The sequence below is a fragment of the Neolamprologus brichardi genome, chromosome 20 (genome assembly GCF_056152115.1).
Source record: "Neolamprologus brichardi isolate AB-2024 chromosome 20, ASM5615211v1, whole genome shotgun sequence".
Classification (NCBI taxonomy): Eukaryota; Metazoa; Chordata; class Actinopteri; order Cichliformes; family Cichlidae; genus Neolamprologus; species Neolamprologus brichardi.
This window is the reverse complement of record NC_142123.1, coordinates 20,205,542-20,225,614: the sequence shown is the minus strand read 5'-3', so window position 1 is coordinate 20,225,614 and position 20,073 is coordinate 20,205,542. Positions and strand designations below refer to the sequence as shown.

Here is a 20,073-nt window from a genome sequence, read left to right as displayed (position 1 = left end):
AGGGATCTAAGAACTGAATTATAGATGGCAGACAATTGGTGTCATAAGCCACCACCTCTGTTAAAAGATGGTTGTTCACAGTGGACATAGATGGCTTATTTCACTCCTCTTTCAAATCAACTGTCCAAAATGTGCACATTGGTATCCTCGGTTGTCCTGTAAAGTTGGCTCTTCTTGTTGTGCCATGTGTTTTTAAAGTGGCTGTTTGGTTTCTCCAATATAGGGGTCTGAACATTCCTTGCTGCACTGTACACCATATATTACATTGTTACATTTGTGTTTGGGAGCTTTGTTTTTGGGATGAACCAGTTTTGTCTGAGTGTATGGCTGGGTTTGAAGTACACTGGGATGCCACGCTTGTAGGCTCTCCTGAGTTTTTCTCCCAACAGAAATCTGGGACTCTCCACCAGTTACTCTTAGATCTGACTTCTTGGATGAGAGGTGAAATGTCTTCAAGAAACTTAAAGATGTCCAGATGCTTTTCTCACCAAGCTCCATAGACTACGATGACCTGGATGACTAAGAACCCTCACAGACATACCCAGTTTAATTTGTTTAGTGAAAATCTAAGTCTCCTTTTGCCTTTTGTTTTGTATTCTTGTTTAATTGTCATCCAACCTAAATAAACGGCTCTTTTGGTAGGACCAGTCCTGTCTCTGAGGGTCTGGGTCCTCTCTTCTAAAACGCAGCTGCGCTTGTCAATCCAGACAGCGCCATCTGTCAGTCCTAAGATCCCAAACATATTTTTGTATTATACCTTCAAGCAGCTGTTTTTCTTAGATTTATAATGTGCATATTAATGCAAATTGCACCACTCTAATACACCATGTCAGTCTTGGTTTTTTCTCTTTTTAGCTAACTTAATTTTTACTTTGATTCTGGCTTTTTTCTTTTTTTCAATCAACGGTGCGTATGTATACATTCTTGCACTCTGGTAATATAAGGCCCTTAACAAGCATCTGTGGTACTTTAACTTTGTTATTTATTTATTGCTTAGTGTAGACCGTAATATTTTAAACTCTTTTTTGTTTATCGTGTTGCTGTAACACAACAATTTCCCCTTACAGGAAAATCTATGGATTCCACATGGAAATTAACTTTAAGATAACTCGTAAAATGCATCCAATGGGAACATTATGTTAATATTGTACATTTCATTTTTAAATAGAATCAATTAAATAATAAAAAAAAAATACATTAAAGTGGAGTGCTCGTAAAGCAGTTAAACATATTACATTCAGAGATTTTCATAGATGCTAATCTGAAGGTGCTGCTAAGCCTGCACCTGATCAGCCTGCCTGTTTATTAGACCAGACATTTTCAGAGCTGCCGTCCCCTCTCCATCATTGCCAGTTGTCCTTGATAATGTACTCAATGAGTTATTAACAACCTTTCTACCCTCTATCTTCTCTACATCACACATGTTGATCAAGGTAATTTTCAAGCAGACACGCATCTGTTACAATTAAAAATCACTGAAGCTTGTGTAAATGCTAATGCTAGCTGTGTTTCCACACTAAGAACAAACCATTACTAATCTCAGAGCAGTGAAAGCAGAGCCATCAGCTGATGATGAGCACAGACTGACCTCACAGCTGGGGATCACAGTGATTGCCTGTGCAATGGATTTAGACTGTACTCTGCTGTGATGTTTACTGAATGACACTTAACATATTTTTTTCTTCTTTTTCTTTCAAGTGATTGCCAGATGTGTAATCGGTAACATTATGTGTTACAGCATCTTATCGTTGCACCAACTACACATATTACTGGTAACTTCCTTAACTGCAGACGATGGCTAATCAGTGCAGCTTAAAACTTTGTTTCCTTGGAAGAATCCATCCAAGTCGCTTTGCCTGTCAAGTTTTTTGTACCACTCTGATGGTTGTAGCAGTCTTTCACTTTGCATGTTCATTTTCATGTTTCATTCAATAGCACGTAATGTCAGCACCACACACTTTACTGATCCAGTACCTGGCATTCACTAGCTTTGGCCAGTAGCTTGTAAGTGAACTCCAGCCACAAAACAAAGGAATATTGAAAGTTTCTAACACAAACATGTTATACAAACATATGTGGTCTAATACATGTGTTATAAAGATTCTTCTCAACTTTGTGACTGCAGTGCACCTGGTTTGCTTGTAAGTTGGAGCACAACCATCTAAATTGTGCCAACAGCTTTTGTGACTGTCCTGTGACACTGTCCAGCATCTCTTAAACACAGTTCTTGCAATCTCTCGTTTCCCACAAACTATACAAAGGTTTCTGGCGTTTCTAAATCTCAGCTGTGGCAAAGGGGCTAACAACATATGGTCTTGATCTCTCTGAACAATAATAATTATTACCTAAACTCCACTCCTACACGAGCATCACTAGGGATCGGAAATCAGATACAATGTGAACTGCTATAAATGTCTGTTATGTTTTGCATTATGGATGATTTTTCCAACAGTAACCAGCGGGGATGAGTAGCATAGTGAAATCTATGCAATTTTTTAAAACATATAGTATTTGTGTCCTAGGTGTGTGAAGGTTCTCAGTCATCCAGGCCATCGTAGTCTACGGAGCTTGGAAAGAAAAAGCGTCTGGACTTCTTTAAGTTGCTTGAAGACGTTTCACCTCTCATCCGAGAAGCTTCTTCACTTATGAGGTCAAATGGTGGAGTCCCAGAATTTATGATCCTATACCTAATCACATGAGCCAAGGTGTGAAAATAGGTGTAGGTCACAATCAGCCAAGGTTTCAGTTGAGCTCATTGTGAAACCCAGCCCAACCCTATCATGTGATTTCCTGAGGTCAGATGGCCCAGGATGTGAGTGGGCGTTAAGGCACCTGGAAAGTGATCCCTTCCCAGACGCCCACTGAACAATGATTGTGACCTTCACCAGTTTTTACCTAATGTGATTAGGTAGAGGATCATTTGACCCTAGAACTGAAGAAGCTTCTCGGATAAGAGGTAAAATGTCTTCAAGAATCTTAAAGAAGTCCAGACACTTCTCTTTTTGAGCACGTTAGACTATTTGTGTCATCGTTCCATCTTATCTTTTAAGAGCTATTACTTAAAAATAACACACAAAGAGAAAATAAACTTTATTTTGAATTGATCAGAAACCAGCAGTAAACACATATAAAGATGAAACAGCAGAAAGATTCTGTTATCCTTTGGTAAAATCTAGAACTGTTATATAATAAATAAGGATTTTTCACACAATGAGCAAATCACAACAGTAGCCTTTATCTAAACATTTGAGCCAAGTTGAGCTATATAGTTTAATTATACTGACAATGTGTGATAAATAGTATAAATAACTAATAATAAATATAAACAATATAATCACCAAACTACTTTAGTTCATCGATTTACCTGTTTTTAAATCTCTGCAGTAACACAAAAAAACAAATTTCTCAGTGTTTCACATCTTCATTTCATGGAGTTGCTCTGTCTCGATCCTGCAGATACAGATAGATATATAAGGACACAGACAAGTTCATTAGTACAACCAAAAGGTCAAAAGTGTAATGCTAACTTGAGGCTCTGACAGGATATGCAGGTTTAACTGCAGCTTTCTTCTTTATGTTCTCATCACATTGCTTGTAACATGGTAATGCCTGTCACTGCCATCGAACAGAATAAAGTGTTACCTCAGTTAGAAAGTCATTTTCGTGACACCACCTTTGAAAGCATCTCTTGGCATCTCTCAGACTCGCTGAGTTCTTACAGTAAACTCTGAGGATCTTCTCAGCAAAGCACACTGGGAGAAGCTTGGACACCTGACAACAAGGACAGTAACATAAAAGCTGTTTTACAGAGACATCTACAGAAAGAACACACAGCTCATGCAAAGACATGCAGTAGTTCTGACCTGTTCTCTGGAAATCTTGAATACTTCAGTAGGTTTAGCCTTAGTGTAGAAATATGTGGTATTGATGGGGTCCTTGTTTTTCATCCCATAGTCCAAAGTGACAACCTACAAGAAGAGTGTGACAGACCAGCCTGTGTTGATGTTCACATGTACATTATGGCTCAGTTGAGGTTGGCAACACAATTTAACTAAAAACAAAAACAAAACAAAAGCCAAGATTTTAGGAAGATTCATTAATATATAATATTGTTTACTATTATTTATTATATAACAATTATATTATTTTATTATATTTAATTATACTCTTATATTATATATATTCATTATATAATAATAGTAAAAGTAGAATAAAAACTCACAGTAATTTCAAAGTTGTCCTTTCGAATGACTCTAACCAGTTCAATTTCCAAGCTGTCCTTCATCTTCTGACAGATGGAGGAGAGAACATGTGCTGTCATTTATATCATTATTGTTTTGTCAAACTCTTTCTATGATCACTTTTCACTCTTACTTTTATTTCCTCTTGGTCTTCTTTGTTGAGCTGAGAACGAGAGAGAAGATTCACATCAACATCTCTCTTTTTCTTTTTTAGTGCACTCACACACCACAAATATTGTAATCAACCTGATATTACCAAAAAAGTGTGATCAATTTGTTTTTTCCAACATTGCAGCTTGGGCATGACTATTTTTCAGTTTTCTTTTTTAAAAACTGTTTACTTGCAATGAAAAAATTGAGTAACTGCAGGTTAAACTGAGCTAATAAGCTAGTATGCAGGTGACTATGAATTAATCACTATGAATTTAAATAGTTTCAGTCAAAATCAGCTACAAAGAATTTAGTTTAACTCTGACTCAAATACTAAGTCAAATAACTACAATAACTAAAAATCGAGCAGCACAGTGGTGATTGCATGTTCTCCCCGTGGGTTCTCTCTGGGTACTCCAGGTTCCTCCCACAGTCAAAGACATGTAAGTAGTGGGGTTAAGTTAAGTGGTTGAATGGTTGTCTGTCTCTCTGCCTTAGCCTTGCTTCAGGCTATTGACCTTTCCAGGGTGTACCCTGCCTCTTACCCTATGGTAGCTGGGATAGACTCCTCCTTATCTTTGCTGACTGTGTTTCACTACTTTTGCTTTTAGCTAAAGCCAGTTCCAGTCACTACTGGAAGACTGACGCAATACCTGGACCCTACAGTGGCTGCACAGGTAATCCAAATGCTCCAGGATGGCACATTGATACATGCCATTGCTAGATGGTTTGCTTTGTCTGCCAGCACAGTCTTAACCCTTTAAGACATAGGTGTCAAACTCTGGCCCGTGGGTTTGGATTACATCTGGAGGGGCTAGCTCGAATAACAGCGCAAATTCGATCACATCTTGGGGAAGTGCACTGCGATCGTGAGTTCTCAGAATCGGCTCTTTGAGCAAAAAGAATGACAACATCACGGAACGTAAGTTTGGATAACATCATAGAAAGCTCACGGCTCTCCAACGGGAGATTGAGAGACCAGTGTTGGACTGTTAGAACAGCTTTGAAATTCATATGAGTTGTTCGCACTAAAGTAAAAACCATCCTCACTTCATGCGGAGACCCCTTTGGCGCCAGCTGCAGCCTCAAGGCTGGAGCTGAACAAAACACCCTGATAACGACTGTGTTTAGACTGTTTCCCCCATTCCATGCAAGGCCACCTGGGTTGGCTGATTACCTAGCCTGGTGGGGCGAAGGACACTGTCTCAGCTGAACTCTGGACACACACACACACACACACTGATATGCACACACTGATCCCCCCTCCCTTTCCAAAGGCCTTCGATGCTTGTGCCCTACCGGGGAAGATGGCAGTCGACTGGACCAGCGCAGACATGCTGCAGGACCGGATGCGCTGTCTACACCGGCTCTCTCTTACCCTTTCCCCGCCCCTGTTGCTTGTCTTGTGTTTCTATGGTGTATTGATAGTCATGTGTTTTTTGTGCTGAGGTGTTTTTTCTGTTATCAAACTGTTCTCCCACTAGGAGCTCAGTCTGAGTGGAGTTTTTTTTTCTCCTCCTCTTACCTCATGTTATGTATTTTCGTTGTTTATTTCCTATCAGCCTACCTTTCTGACATGTCTCCCCAATGTGATGTTTGTGTAAAGTTGGTCAGAAGGTTCCTTTGTAAGTGCGCATGCGCCATTAGCGTGCTGCCTGCTGTAACCCTAATTTCCTTCGGGATTAATAAAGTATTCTGATTCTAATATATATATTGTTTAGTATTAAGCTTTGCTTGTTCCATATTCAGTTTTTCAGCAAAACATGTTTGAGTCCATAAGAAAAGATTCATTCTTATATCTGGAGGAATAAATATATTTCAATAAATATTAATGTTAGCCCACGACTTTGTTCCAGTTTTGAATTTTGGCCCACTGTGTATTTGAGTTTGACACCCCTGCTTTAAGACCTACCTTAGAACCAAGTCCGCCAGAGCTTATATTATATTTTTACATGCTGTAGTCAATACAACCATTATAGCCCAAATTTTAAAAATATGTATGCATTAAGTGCATAGTAATTACATAAATTGCAAAAAAGTGCAATAAACTACAAAAAAATTGAAAATTGTTTTTGTTTTTTTAACATATATTTCTAGTTAGAGAAATTTAAGAGGCTTATCCCTCAAAACTGTAAATACAAAAAAGTTGCACAAAATTGTTTCCCACCACAGGAAATTTATTTTGAGTGTCTTCATAGTTTTATTTTTGAAATACACCAATTTTTATATACTGCAGGAAAAGCGAAAATAAATATTATAGTGCAAATTTGCAAAAAAGCAGCATATGCATCAACACAAACTATCTCCAGCATTGCAATATAAGTTGTAAGCATCCCAGAAATGACACAGAAAGTCATAAAGTCAAAGATAACTTTTAAAAACACCAGTATAGGCTCATGAGGCCCTGATGGTAAAAAACTACATTTCCGCGAAAATGACGTCACTTCCGGTTTTGGGCAGGTAATGGCAGACATGCCAACATTCGCGCTGACATCTATTCCAACGTAGGAAATGTTATGAACAGCTGATCGGATCGGCAAAGCGTGTTTCTGGAATATTATGTATTTGTTGCTGCAAGTGGTTTTTATGCAGTCTTTGCAAAGCTATATGTGGAAGGAAACTGTGACCTAGGACAAGCTGATGGCATAAGATATAAGTACAACTCCTCCGGTTTCATATGCAAAAAAAATTATTGCGCTAGCTTATGTGGTTGCAGTGCTACCGGGATTTTAAAATAGTTACGCAAAACAGTGTGCCCGCTCCAACCGGTTTTAAAGGGTTAAGAGAATGGAGGAGAATCCAGGGCAGTAACAGCAGTAATTCTAGGAGAGCTGGACAGGGCCATAGAAGGTCTTAAACCCATCAAGAGGACCACTATCAGCACTTTTGTGCTACGAGGGACAGGATGAGCACTGCTACAGCTACAAAATGACCTCTAGCAGGCCACTGGTACGAATGTTTGTGACCAAACAACCAGAAACAGAGTTCATGAGAGTAGCCCAAGGATGCAACACCTGTCTAGTGGGCCCTGTGCTCACTGCCCAGCCCATAGAATACAGTGGTCCCTCGCTATAATGTCGTTCACTTTTCGTGGCCTCGCTGTTTCGCAGATTTTTTGGGGTGCAATTTTGAATGGTTTTTTTTGGGTTTTTTTTTTTTTTTTTTTACAGCGGATTGTGTTCTCCGTCCTGATCAGTTGTAGGGCACTGTCAATTAGTGGTGTGCGATACTGCATATTTTGGTATAGATCCGATAACAAGTAAATACGGGCCAATATCGCCAATATCAATATCAATACCGATACCGATACTTTTCAATAAATCAAGGTGGATGTGTCATTAAATTGCTAAATCGCAATTAATTTTCATGACCTTAAGTGTTTTTGTGATGTTTCCTTTTTTATTATTAAATAGTTAAAACCCAGGATATAATTAGGACAAAGTTCATAATTAAATTAAAAAATGCTTTATTATTGTGGCGGGTCATGGTCTGCGATGCCGCTGCAGTTGGGATGGACTCATTGTAAATGACCTTTAAATTTGGTAAATATTTTTACATTTGTTTGAAAGGTACTTCGGTTTTATTTTGAAATCCATGCTTTTATTCTGAAACAGGAAACTGGCGCAAAACCGTTAAAGGGCTTGTTAGTAACGTTTCTTTTAGGATATGGTAAATAGTGTGCCTTAAAGTGAAAAATATGTACGTTTCCTTTGCCAATTAGTACCTGGCTGACAGTGGCACAAGGTTTGTTAATGTTTCCTTTAACGGAATAAGTTACGTGCAATCAAAATGTCGTTTAATAGAGTTTATGTGTTGTTAACCTTGACCTTGACCTTTATGTGTAGTTGTAAGTTAGTGAGGTGATATAATGAATTGAGTGATGTAAATTTGATGTATATGCTATATGTGAGCAGGAGAAATTTGTTTCCTTTGATGTTATGGTATTAATATTGCTGGTTTTGTTTTGCTCCTAGCTCTTACGGTGTCTTCACTGAATGTTTCAATAAAAACCTTTCCAATAAAACCTCAGTTTTATTGGAAAGCATCAGTATAAGAGACCATCATTCAGCCAGGGATGCTACATCACCTTCACTGCATCTACAATCATGCCTCGCCAGCTTAAAATCTGTGCGCTGCTTGTGCTGTTGTTTTTGGTGGTGATGTGTATGGCTGGCAGCAGGAGAGCTGCAGCTGTTGAATGTACTGTTACAGCAACAGTGTGATTACTGTAAGGGTGGATAGTGCGCGGCTTGGGGTGAGCCGGAGGCTGGCGCGCCAGTGAGACCTGCCAAGCTGGAGACGGAGGCCAAGGTGCGCGGGGGTCCTGCCACGCCCGAGGGGGGCATGCTGTCTGCTCCGGCCTCCTCCAACAGAGGCCGGCACGCTGCATGGTCCTGCATGCCGGGCCCCTACCCAGCTGCCTGTGAGCCCCTGTTCACTTCCACGCCTGCTTCGCCACCGCTGCTTGCCACATGGGTGGCCACCAGACCAGCTCCGGGGCTTCCGCTGGAGGCGCAGGCGACTGCCAGAGTGGACACTTCCCCATCGCTGGGCATGGGGCGCCAATGGTACGGGCCAATTCCCTCGCCTGCTCGCTGAGTGGGGAGTAGGTTCGGTCGGATGGCTCCCCGGCCTGAAGTGGGCGATGAGGGTATGTGGCGGGGCGTGTTCTGCGATGCCGCTGCAGGTTTGGTGGTGATAATGTGTATGGCTGGCAGCAGGAAAGCTGCAGCCGTTGAATGTACTATTACAGCAACCGTGTGATCATTGTAAGAATAAATGATGCTGTGAAGCATGAAAATGCCATCGGGTCTGCCGTGATGGTGATCTTTTTTTTTTTTTTTTTAAATCTTAAGTGCACACAAACCAGTAAATTAATTAAAACAAATACTGTTGATAAACTTTAATACAAAAATTACAATTAAAATTCTCAACAATAAAAACAACTGGTAAAAATATAATTAATATGTAAACAACTTAACAACCCCCAAAGTGTCTAAGTCACGTCACGTGACAGAGCAAGACCAAAACATAAGACGGGGGGAGATGGAGCAAAGTGTGCCTGCTCTTCACTGACACAGGAGCGGTGAGTCCAGCGACCTGGCTGTTTTGTCTTTGCCGAAAGCACAGCATAGCAAACATAAAGTAAAGAATCAGTCTCACCAGGCTAGTATCAATATGATACCGATGCCGACTTGGTATCGATACTTTCGATATTTGGATCGATCCGCCCACCACTGCTGTCAGTCAATCTCATGCCGTGTCTCCTGTACTGTACAGAATGCATTCAGCTTGTCAAATTTACATAAATCTTTGCTAGCACAAGACAACAAACACAACAGTGTTGACGTCAAAGCCACCTGCCGGTACTCCGTCTGTGACCAGGTTAGCAACGTGAGCTCATCCATCTAATTAGCCAAAGTGTCACGGCCGGGGCAGCAGTCGTGTAGTGGAATGAAAAGGACCCAAAATGCAGGCAACTGACTGATGAAGAGTGTGACGTTTATTTACAAGGTGGGATAGTGGCAAGCAAGCATGGCATGACAAATAACTGAAGAAACCTAAACTGGGAGAACTAAATAACAAACCTGAGAGCATACAAAAGGGGTGCGGGGAAGAGAGACGCAGAGACAGGAACGAAACACCATAGAACGCAGACGAGCCGACAACAAACACAGACCGACACCCACTATATATACACACACACAAGGTAATCGGGTAATCACACACAGGAGGGAAGAACAGCTGATCCGAATACACATGATGACTGGAGGACACAAGCTGAACACAATGACAACAGACAGAGACCTTCAGAATAAAACAGGAAATCTAGAACACGAACCGGACACAAGGGGGGAGGACACAGAATACCAAAATCAGAATAACTAGAACAGAGGAAAATAATCATAAAACACAAAACGCTGGGTCAACGACCCAGCACCATGACACAAAGATTTTACGTTTCCAATGATTACAGAAGGGAGAGATGGTCTATAACGTCTTCTTCTCGGGCGATGGCGCTCCCTCCTAGCACGAAACCCCCGTCTTTTCTTTCTCACGCTCGCTTGGAATGTCGAGTCTGTCTGCCGGCAGTACCGCAGCTGGACACATTGCTAACAGCTGATCCCTACTGTAAACAAAGGATCCCTGCACTGAGTCTCCAAACACGGGTGAAAAAAGTGGAAAAAAAACAGACAAAAATGACCAAGACTAGCACAAGACGGTAGAACATGATTGCAGAGTCTAATTGCTAATACTTTAATTATAAAAATTATATATATATATTTATAAATTATAAAAAAATTACAAGAAAATAAAGATGAGAAAGAAAGAAACTCAGAATGAGCGGAGCTGCTGTAACAGGCTGCCACACATGGGGGTGCTGGAAGTATAATTAAGTATAACTGAGTACAAAACAAAGAAATACTTACAGAACAATCACTCAAGGATCTTTGTGTTGTGTTAACCAGTGGGTCCAATTCGTCTACTGCATTTCTGTTTGGGTTCATGGATTATTTATGTCCAACTTCGTTCCGTTTTGTTTTACCAAATGTTTGAGTTCATACACGTGTTTTTAACAAGTCATATGTACCGCATTTTTCGCACTTTAAGGCGCACTTATAATCCGTTAATTTTCTCAAAAATCAACAGTTCGCCTTATAATCCGGTGCTCCTTATGTATGAATTCTGGTTATGCTTACTGATCTCGAACCGATTTTATGTGGTACACAATGCTCAAATATCTGTCAAAAAATGTTTTAGTACGACTTTGGTAAGCTATGAAGCCATACCTCTTGATGGATTGTCGGAGCATTACGGCTGCCGTAGTCAGGAGCCTTGCGGAGTAATCTGGGTCCAAAAATCCATCCCCTTCAGGTCCCAAAGTCAAACGGACACTGCAGCATCACTGAGAGTTAAAAACTGTCTAAATTCTTTCATCTTTAATAAAATGATCAGCGCTGCTCCTTTACCAGGTGTAACAATTAAGTTTAACTTCCATCCATGAAAACAGAATTTATTAAATTTAACGGAGTTAGAAGTTAGCAGGAAGTTAGTTTGCTAGTTTCCACCTAAGCATGATATACCGTTGATGGGTCTGTCTGGCACAGACCCACTGCTGGAACGAGACAATTCTACTACAACAGCAAAAGCAAGATGCAAGTCACCAAAGTTCTTTGTGTTACTTGTGCACGAGGTAGAGGACTGTGACGAGCGCCGTTCCTTCGCTTGACCCCAGTTGCTCTCGTCTGCTCCCTCGTAGCACTGCTCTTTATTGTGGTTACTGTTAAGGAATAAACATATATTGTTAGTGCTTATTTTCTGATTATAATGTTTTATGTATTTTAATACAAAAGGCTTGTAAAGCAAGGCCACTTTTGACTCATAAACTAAGTGCTCAGCCAGACTGAAAAACAGGAAGTCCATGTGCAGCTGTACCAGTATATTAATAAATAAAGCTACTGACATATAAGGAGTTGTTTGTATCGAAACTTAAAGTGTGTGACATCTAGAGGAAGTATATAAATAATCAGTTTTCCTGCTTTTGCTTGAGACTTGGGCTGGCGTGTTTGTGTGTCTGCTCAGTCTCCATATTCCGGAATATATCAAATTAAAGATCATTTTTTGACTTAGACCACTTTGAGCCGTGTCTTTCTTTGCCATTGAAGAATACAAAGAACTGGATTTAATATTACATGAATATGCATAAGTTCATTAACATATGACGTCTTACATAGGTATACATGTGAGCAAAGAGTACTTTGTCTGTGTGTCGTGTAGGTATGTGTGTGTGTCAAGATGTGACCCTGTGAATGACTCCCTGGTGCCAGGAGTCCAGCGGTTCAGTGGGAGAAATTTTTAGTCACTCATTCAAATGACTTCTTCAGTCTGATAGTAATAATGTATTTCTAGATTATTATCTGATATCATCTTCTAATGTTATATTTGTCAACTTGTCTACTGCAGACAGGATAGAAGGAAAACTTTCTTTATAGCTTAATGTTACAGTGCACTCACACAGGTGTTGCTGCCTCAACAGCAAAGCTTGTCAATGATCACCCAAATAAGACTGTCATAAATAAGAGGCTGTTACTTGGTGTTCACTCTCTCTGCAGTATAGTATCACTTCCTGTTATAACACACTTGAGTATTTTTGTGTAACTTATCTGCGTACCCAATTAAAACGTATAGAAAATGTCTTATTTACTTTAGTTTTCTACAGTTTCTCTTCCCCTTTTGTTTACATGATTAAATGGCTACAAAAATATTCATCAAAAGTATCATTAAGTTGTGTCCGATGGCACAACCAGAAATGAAACCAAAAAAGTGATTATGAGGAGTAAAACCTGAGTACAAAACAAAGAAATACTTGCAGAACAATCACTCAAGGATCTTCGTGTTGTGTTCATCCAGTGTGTCCAGTTCATCTACTGCATTTTTGTTTGGGTTCATGGATTATGTCCAACTTTGTTACGTTTTGTTTTCCCAAATGTTTGAGCTCATACACGTGTTTTAAACAAGTCTTAATGCTTGGACTCACAGCATATTCATGTATTATCGTTTGTCTTTTTACATTATTCAACTCGTGCTAGAGTTTGACATCAAAAAATGCACTTAAATGCACAACCTATGGTAAATTGTTCTTTTTAATAAAGAAAATTACAATATGCACCAATTCATCAAGAGTGGTGTTAAATGAAACCTCTCTGAAGGCAGGGCTCTAGACTAACTTTTTGCCATGGGCGCACCGTTGCGCACCGGTAGACCGATTATGTCACAGCAACGTGACGAAGGGTGTCCTAATTCGAAGCGTACTTTCAAAAGTAAGTACTGAATATTATGTCACTTATTTATGTGCAAATGTTTAATAATGAAGAACATTAAAACATTACTGTTGGCCACATGTCGGCAAAGTTATGTGACATTAACGATGTTTGTATTTTCAGCGTTAACTTTTTTTAAAGCCTTTACTTTAAAATATACGCCGTCCAATTGTTTACCTTAATCTTACAGAGAGAGAGAATGTGATGATTTTATGGATAATTAAAGTCAGTCATATATCCACAAACACAACAAGCAGTGTAGCAGTGTATACAGCTGAGACTGTCACCTGTCTGTCTGTCCTGCACTCTCTCTCTGTTTCTTTCTCTCTGATTGTGGAATAAAAGTATGAACATGTATTTATAAGTTACACTTGTGTTTGAATCCAGCAGCTTATCACACATTTGATTTCCATGTGTGACAACTGCAAGTGTCCAGAGTGAGGACAGACTGAGGGACCCACTGCTGCACATCATCTGTGAGGCTTTGCACCCCTGATGATCCACCAGGGCAAACTCAGCAGTGTGTGAGGAAGAGGAGGAGGAAGAGCCAGCAGCAGCTGACAGATGGAGAGAATAGACAGACTGTTCCCTGTTTGTGAAGGACTGCTAGAAAAGTTTAACATAACTAATTGTCTGTCCTGAATCAGTCTTATTAGGTAATGTTGAAATAATTTTATCATTCCAGTGTTTTCAGCCCTGTTGGAGCTCAGTCTGGAAGGGGGGGAGTTCTTTTTTTTCCACTTTCTGTGGTTTGGGTTCGGGTCGCTGCTCGTGTGGTTGACTGGCCAGTGCTACCTAGCCTGACCTGTCTCCCCAGTTTGTGATGTTTGTGTATTGTATGTATGGTCAGCAAGGTATCATCTATCTTAATTGCCCTGTGAGATTATTACACTATCTTATGCTACCTTATACGTCAACAAAGAATTGTTGAATCATTATACAGCTATAGGCCACATTATGCGTTTGATTAAAGATTGTGAAATCACTACGCTCTTTTATGATGCATTATACTGCTGAGTTATAAGAAAAGCTGTTTGTGTAGAATCATGGCCTTCCTTTTGTGATTACAAAGAGAACAGAACACACTAAAGAGGATTTCTGCCCCATCTCATCAGGAGGAGGTAAAACAGGAAGCCAAGGCCGTCACTTAGTCACCGTAACATAGAAAGAATGTGAGGGTTTAGGTTTGATGGCCCTGAAGGGAGGGGGAAGAATCTATAAGAGCCTGTGTAACTGTTAGACACTTCAAGATGTTGCCAGACACCCTCCTGTGCACATCTCCCGTCCGGACGTTTGTATTGCTCATAGTGTGTATGGAATAAAGAGATTGTTGACTGAGCATTTAAACACCGAGTGTTGTTCTTGCTTCAGCCCAAAGATCAAAGAATTGAGGTATTTAACAGCCCCTTGGGATTAAATCTTTTTGACTTGACATTGACTTTGAGAAAGTACTCAGGACATTCAAGTTAAACACTATGAAAGGCAGTAACAAGTTTAATATTCAGAAACTTAAACTATGTAAGTATCAGCAGCAGAACGCACCTAAAAACTTCAATCATAAGAAGCTTTGAGTATTTTGGATTAGTAGCACTGCTGTGTTTGTTGCATCAATTTGCTGTAATTGTTTATATGCTTTATATATTTTGAGGTAAGTTGATCTATAGTGTTACATCATATTCTATAAGGATGTTATGTGTTTGTATACTTTCTGCCCAGTTTGACCCATTTAGCAGAAGTCAGCCTGTTTAAGGCTCTGATATCTATTCTGTATGACTTAAAGCAGTTATGACATTGTATGATTTTCTCACCCAATAAAGGAATATTTAATATATCATTCTACTCTTCATTTTAGCAGAAACAGTTATCACAGCTCGTAAATTGAATTTTTACACATATATGTAAGCATTGAGCCAAATTATAATGTCAACATATTAAAAGAACAATATTTGTCTCTTATATATGATACATCTATATATACACTGTAAAAGATACTTGATACTTGAAGATTTAAGGTGATAGGAAATATAAATAACTGAAACTTGAATCTTTACTGAAGCTCAGTATTTAACGCAGAGTTCAAGCTCACTGCTGTAATAACTAATAATGATTAATATAATAATAACTTTAATATTGTCCATATTATATTTACATGGTTAAATGAAATGTCTTTGAAGCACTTGTCAAATGTGTAGCTGCTGAATTCTGGATTTCTAAATCTTGTCTGAGTCTGAAATCATAGGCGATTTTAGACTCTTTTGGGGGATGTTCAAGCACTCTGAATCCTCTCACAGCATCCCTAATAATAATTATAATAATAATATTATCTTGATGCATGCTCAATCATCCAGTTAAGGAAATCCCAAAAAGTTGATTCCTTTTTATCTTTAAGTAGTGTTTTCTGTGGGAGGAACCTTTACTTGTTCCTCCCACAGAAACTTGTCTACTGCAGACAGGATTGAGGGAAAACTTTTCGGTGTTGTTTATATCTGAATTTTCCGTGCAACCTTGAAGTGCAGGCCAAGTGTGCGGTGTGGCAGCAACTTATTAATCAACCAAAGACCCAGACACATGTATAATTTATTTGAAAACCTGATGCTTAGCCTTGTCCACCCTAGCTGGAGAATTCAAAAACCAACTTCACATATATTCATCTTTCTTCTACCCCAGCCTTACACAGAGTTTCTGTCTGATTTCTCACATGCTTTATCTGATTTAGTGCTCAGCTCAGATAAAATTATTATTGTAGGTGATTTTAACATCCATGTAGATACCAACAGTCACAGCCTCAACTCAGCATTTAATCTATTATTTGACTCAACTGGCTTCTCAGTGTAAGAGAAACCACCCACCACTTTAATTACACTTGAGATCTTGTTCTGATATATAGCATCGAAACTGAAGATTTTGCAGTATCCACCCCTCAAAAAATACTATTTTGTCTGATCATTTTCCTGATGGCATTTACATTTACAGTAACAGATTCCACAGCAGTGAGGAAGGGGGAGAAAAAGACAAAAAAACAGAACAAGAACAAGAAGATACATGAACCAACTGAACAGTATTTTCCATAAGAACAAGAAGAGACACATGCTGATATGGCTAACTCAGATGAAGAAAATGGCGAGGGGGCCAAACTCGAAACCTTGCAAGAGGGCATTAAAAATATGAGTCAACAGACAATCGCTAATGGAGCAGTGGAAACTGACCGAAAAGCTAGAAGACCTTCAGTCTAGATCGAGAAGAAATAACCAGTGAATTTACAGAGTCCCCGAAGTTGAAGAGGGCAGCTCTGTAATAAGCTCATAAGAGAGAGGCCAATACCTGATGGCACTTACCCACAAATATAATGGGCTCACCAGTCTCTCGGTCCTAAGCCAGGTGCTGATGCCGCTCCCCGTTCCATTGTTGTCTCTTTCCTTCAGTTCAAAACAAAGGAAACAGTCCTCAGAAACACATGGCAGAATAAGATCCTCGTCAAAGACAAACCCATTGGTTTCGACCATGACTATAGTGCTACGGTAGTACAACAGCGTTGTGCATATAGATAGGTGAAAAGTGCACTTAAACAAAACGGCATACTCTCTCGGTGTGGGGACAGATAACTTAAACACTCCAAATAGGTATCTGGCTCTCCTGAATACTTAATATGGTCTTTATGGTTCGAGTTGTATATAATCGTTCTACTTTGAGGTAGCCAACAACTTAAGATAGGATGAGTGTGACTCAGAACGGGGTTCTCACTGATTCTAAGAGAGGGCCCTGACTTTTTGTGAGGCTTTGTGAGTTTTGGATTGTACAGCTTTCTTATATTGTTCATCTATTTGTTCTACTGTGTTTTGGTTTAGGTTTCGTTTGTTTTCAAGGTCAGTGATGGAGGATGATTTTATTTTTACAACAGTATATTATGTCACAAAGTCTGGAAATAATGTTGCTTAATGTTAATGCCCTGGGAAATCCAATCAAAAGAGCCAGAGTATTAACAAAAATTTAAAAAGAAAATAATAATATAATCTTTCTGCAGGAAATTCATTTGTCACCAAAAGAGAACGAAAAATTAAAGAAATTTGGATATAGAAAAACATATTATAGCTCCCATATGAACAGCCTATGAACTCCTAAAAGAGGATTGGCCATTCTTATGGCGAACAATTTGTCGTTTGACCTCTGTAAATAAATACACGGTACATCATTGTGAAAGGTAAAACTTTAAATATTATTTTGACTCTTGTCTGTATACATGCACCACCCAATAGCCCCAAATCGTTCTTTAATGATCTCTTGTGGAGGGAGAAGGAATTTGTATTTGTGCAGGGGAATTCTTATATCAGGCTTTAGAAAGATTTGATTTTGCTCAAGACTCAATACAATTGATAAGGGCATTATATCACAAACCTGTAGCTAGACTTAAAATAAACGGATCCCTATCAGCATGCTTGAGCCTGCAACGCGGAACAAGGCAGGGATGTGGATTAAGATAAGATAAGATAAGAGCATGAGAAAATTATTTTGTCATGAGCATGCTCACAGCGGCAAGATGAAAAGAAGAAAAAAAAGAGTGCACAAGAATACAATAAAATAGAATACAGTACAATAAAATAAAAATAGAATACAATAAATAAAATAATAACATACCTATCAATAAAGTGGCATATGTTGTGCAAAATGAATACAAAAAGGATTAAATAAAAAGAGAGAAATGAAGACAAATGAAATGAGAAATGAGACAAACATACAATCAATAACTAACACATGAATAGTAATATTGCACAAAGAGTATAAAACAAAGTTATATTAAAATCAATCCTAAAGGTCATCTACAGAGTGAGGAGGGGGTGTACAGTCTTATTGCCACAGGTAGGAAGGATTTCCTGTAGCGGTCAGTTCTACATTTCGGGGCAATTAGTCTTTTGCTGCGCGTGCTCTGATGGCCCATAATGGAGGCATGCATGGGTTCAGTCCAGTTGTTCATGATACTGAGAATCTTTTTTAGCATTCTCCTCTCAGACAACTCCACCAGGTTCTCCAGTCTGACACCCAGGACAGAACCAGCCTTTTTAACCAGCTTGTTCAGCCTGTTGGCATCAGCTGTCTTCACCCCACTGCCCCAGCACCCAGCTGCAAAGAACACATCACTCTCAACCACAGCGTGATAGAACCTGGTCAGCAAGTCCCATACTTTTCCCATTATATATTGGACCTTAACAAGATGCTTAGAACGACAAGATGACAAGGCTTTCGAAGAGTGGACCAACAGGGGCCTAACTGCTTTCTGTTTAAAAGAAATCCTTAAAATAGTGAGAAAAACACTTCCAGGGAGGGGATTCTCAGTTCTCAAATCAGATCATATCTGGTGGGGTCATGCTTCGCCGTGACTGGGTTATTATTGGAATGAAGCGGGTGAGCGGGTTCATAGTGGACTGAATTGAGTAAATTGTGCCAACAGCTTCGGTGGCTGTCCTGTGACACTGTCCAGCTTCTCTTCGCCACAGTTATTGTAATCTTTCCATTCTTACAAAGTTTACAAAGGTTTTGATCTTCTCTGAACCTCAGCTGTGGCAAAAGGGCTAACAGCACATGGGCTTTATCTCTTTGAACAATAAGACTTATTACCTAAACTACTTCAACCACTGCTGAAAAATCACATACAATGTGAATTTCTATAAGTGCCTATTATGTCTGATTGGTGACTGGGGTCTCATAATGAGAGCTTTTGTTTTTAAAAAATATAGTATTTGTATCATAGTTACATCTTATGTTCCAGGAGCTATTACTTAAAAATAACACACAAAGAGAAAAGAAACTTTATTTTGAATTGATCAGAAACCAGCAGTAAACACATTTAAAGAGGAAACAGCAGAAAGATTCTGTTATCCTTTGGTACAATTTTCATCTAGAGACCTGTTATATAATAAATAATGATTTTTCACACAATGAGCAAATCACAACAGTAGCCTTTATCTAAACCTTTGAGCCAAGTTGAGCTATATAGTTTGATTATAGTGAAGATGTGTCATAAATAGTTTATTCATCAAACTGCTTTACTTGGATGTGTTTTTGTTGAGAAATGTCAACAATGTCATCAAAAGAAATCCTTAAAATAGTGAGAAAAACACCAGGGAGAGGGTCCTCAGTTCTCCAGTCAGATTGTATCTGGTGGCGTCATGCTTCGCTGTGACCGGGTTATTATTGGAGTAAAGCGTCCCTTAGTGCCGTAAGCAGGTTCATAAGGGAGTGAATTGAGAATCCACAGCGTTTTATACAGACGTGGAAGGGTACGTTTTGCGTCGGTATGAGAAGTTTAGGGACATAACAAATCGTTGGTATTTTACGCACTGGGAGTGAGAACGGGTTGGGAAGAGAGCATGTCCAGTGAGCAAAGTGAGTGAGAGAGCTGACTGAAGATCATCATTGAATGATCATTGGAATCCCAGAGAAGCCTACAGCTTTTCTGAATTCATTCCCCTTGTGTTTTCAACCCTTGTGTTAAGTTTCCCTTATCCTTCATGTGTTTCATGTCTGTTTCTTATGTTGTCAAGTTCATGTAGTCATGTCAGTGTTTCATTGTTTCCTATCTTATTTTGAAAGAGGTCCTGTGCTTCTGTGTTTTGTTTTACTCTTCCCCTGTGGCATCATTATGTCTACTGTGCCTTTCTGTCCCATGTTTCAGGTCTCTATGTCTTGTCTCTACATTCGGCTAAGTTTATATGTTTTGAGTTCAGTTAGTGTGTTTCCTGTTTTACTTTCACAGTCTGTCCTATGTTAATGTTTCTAGTTTTGCTTCCCTTGTCTCGTCCTGCGTAATTAATCCCAGCTGTGCTCTCCTCCTGTGGCTCATTCCCCCTTATTATCCCTCTGTGTAT

At 39.3% G+C, this 20,073-nt stretch overlaps 2 protein-coding genes across 2 annotated transcripts in view; both read right to left on the bottom strand.

Annotated features, from left to right (window-relative positions):
• Positions 1-20,073, bottom strand: part of LOC148096978 (uncharacterized) — a 196,728-nt gene that overhangs the window by 58,285 nt on the left and 118,370 nt on the right. The window lies entirely within an intron of this gene.
• Positions 3,427-3,947, bottom strand: LOC148096980 (deoxynucleoside triphosphate triphosphohydrolase SAMHD1-like). Its single transcript, XM_087833715.1, has 3 exons — positions 3,864-3,947; positions 3,643-3,771; positions 3,427-3,450 (listed from the first exon to the last, which is right to left on the bottom strand). The coding sequence occupies exons 1-3, from the start codon at positions 3,945-3,947 to the stop codon at positions 3,427-3,429; spliced, it is 237 nt and encodes a 78-aa protein (XP_087689841.1).

Bases quoted from the DNA above. Each gene is read 5' to 3' on its own strand.
- LOC148096980 (XM_087833715.1), bottom strand. From the start codon at position 3,947: ATGAAAAACAAGGACCCCATCAATACCACATATTTCTACACTAAGGCT. The intron at 3,772-3,863 runs GTCAGAACTACT...CCTTGTTGTCAG, and splicing joins TCAAGATTTCCAGAGAACAG to GTGTCCAAGCTTCTCCCAGT. The intron at 3,451-3,642 runs GTAACACTTTAT...CTGTATCTGCAG, and splicing joins AAAATGACTTTCTAACTGAG to GATCGAGACAGAGCAACTCC.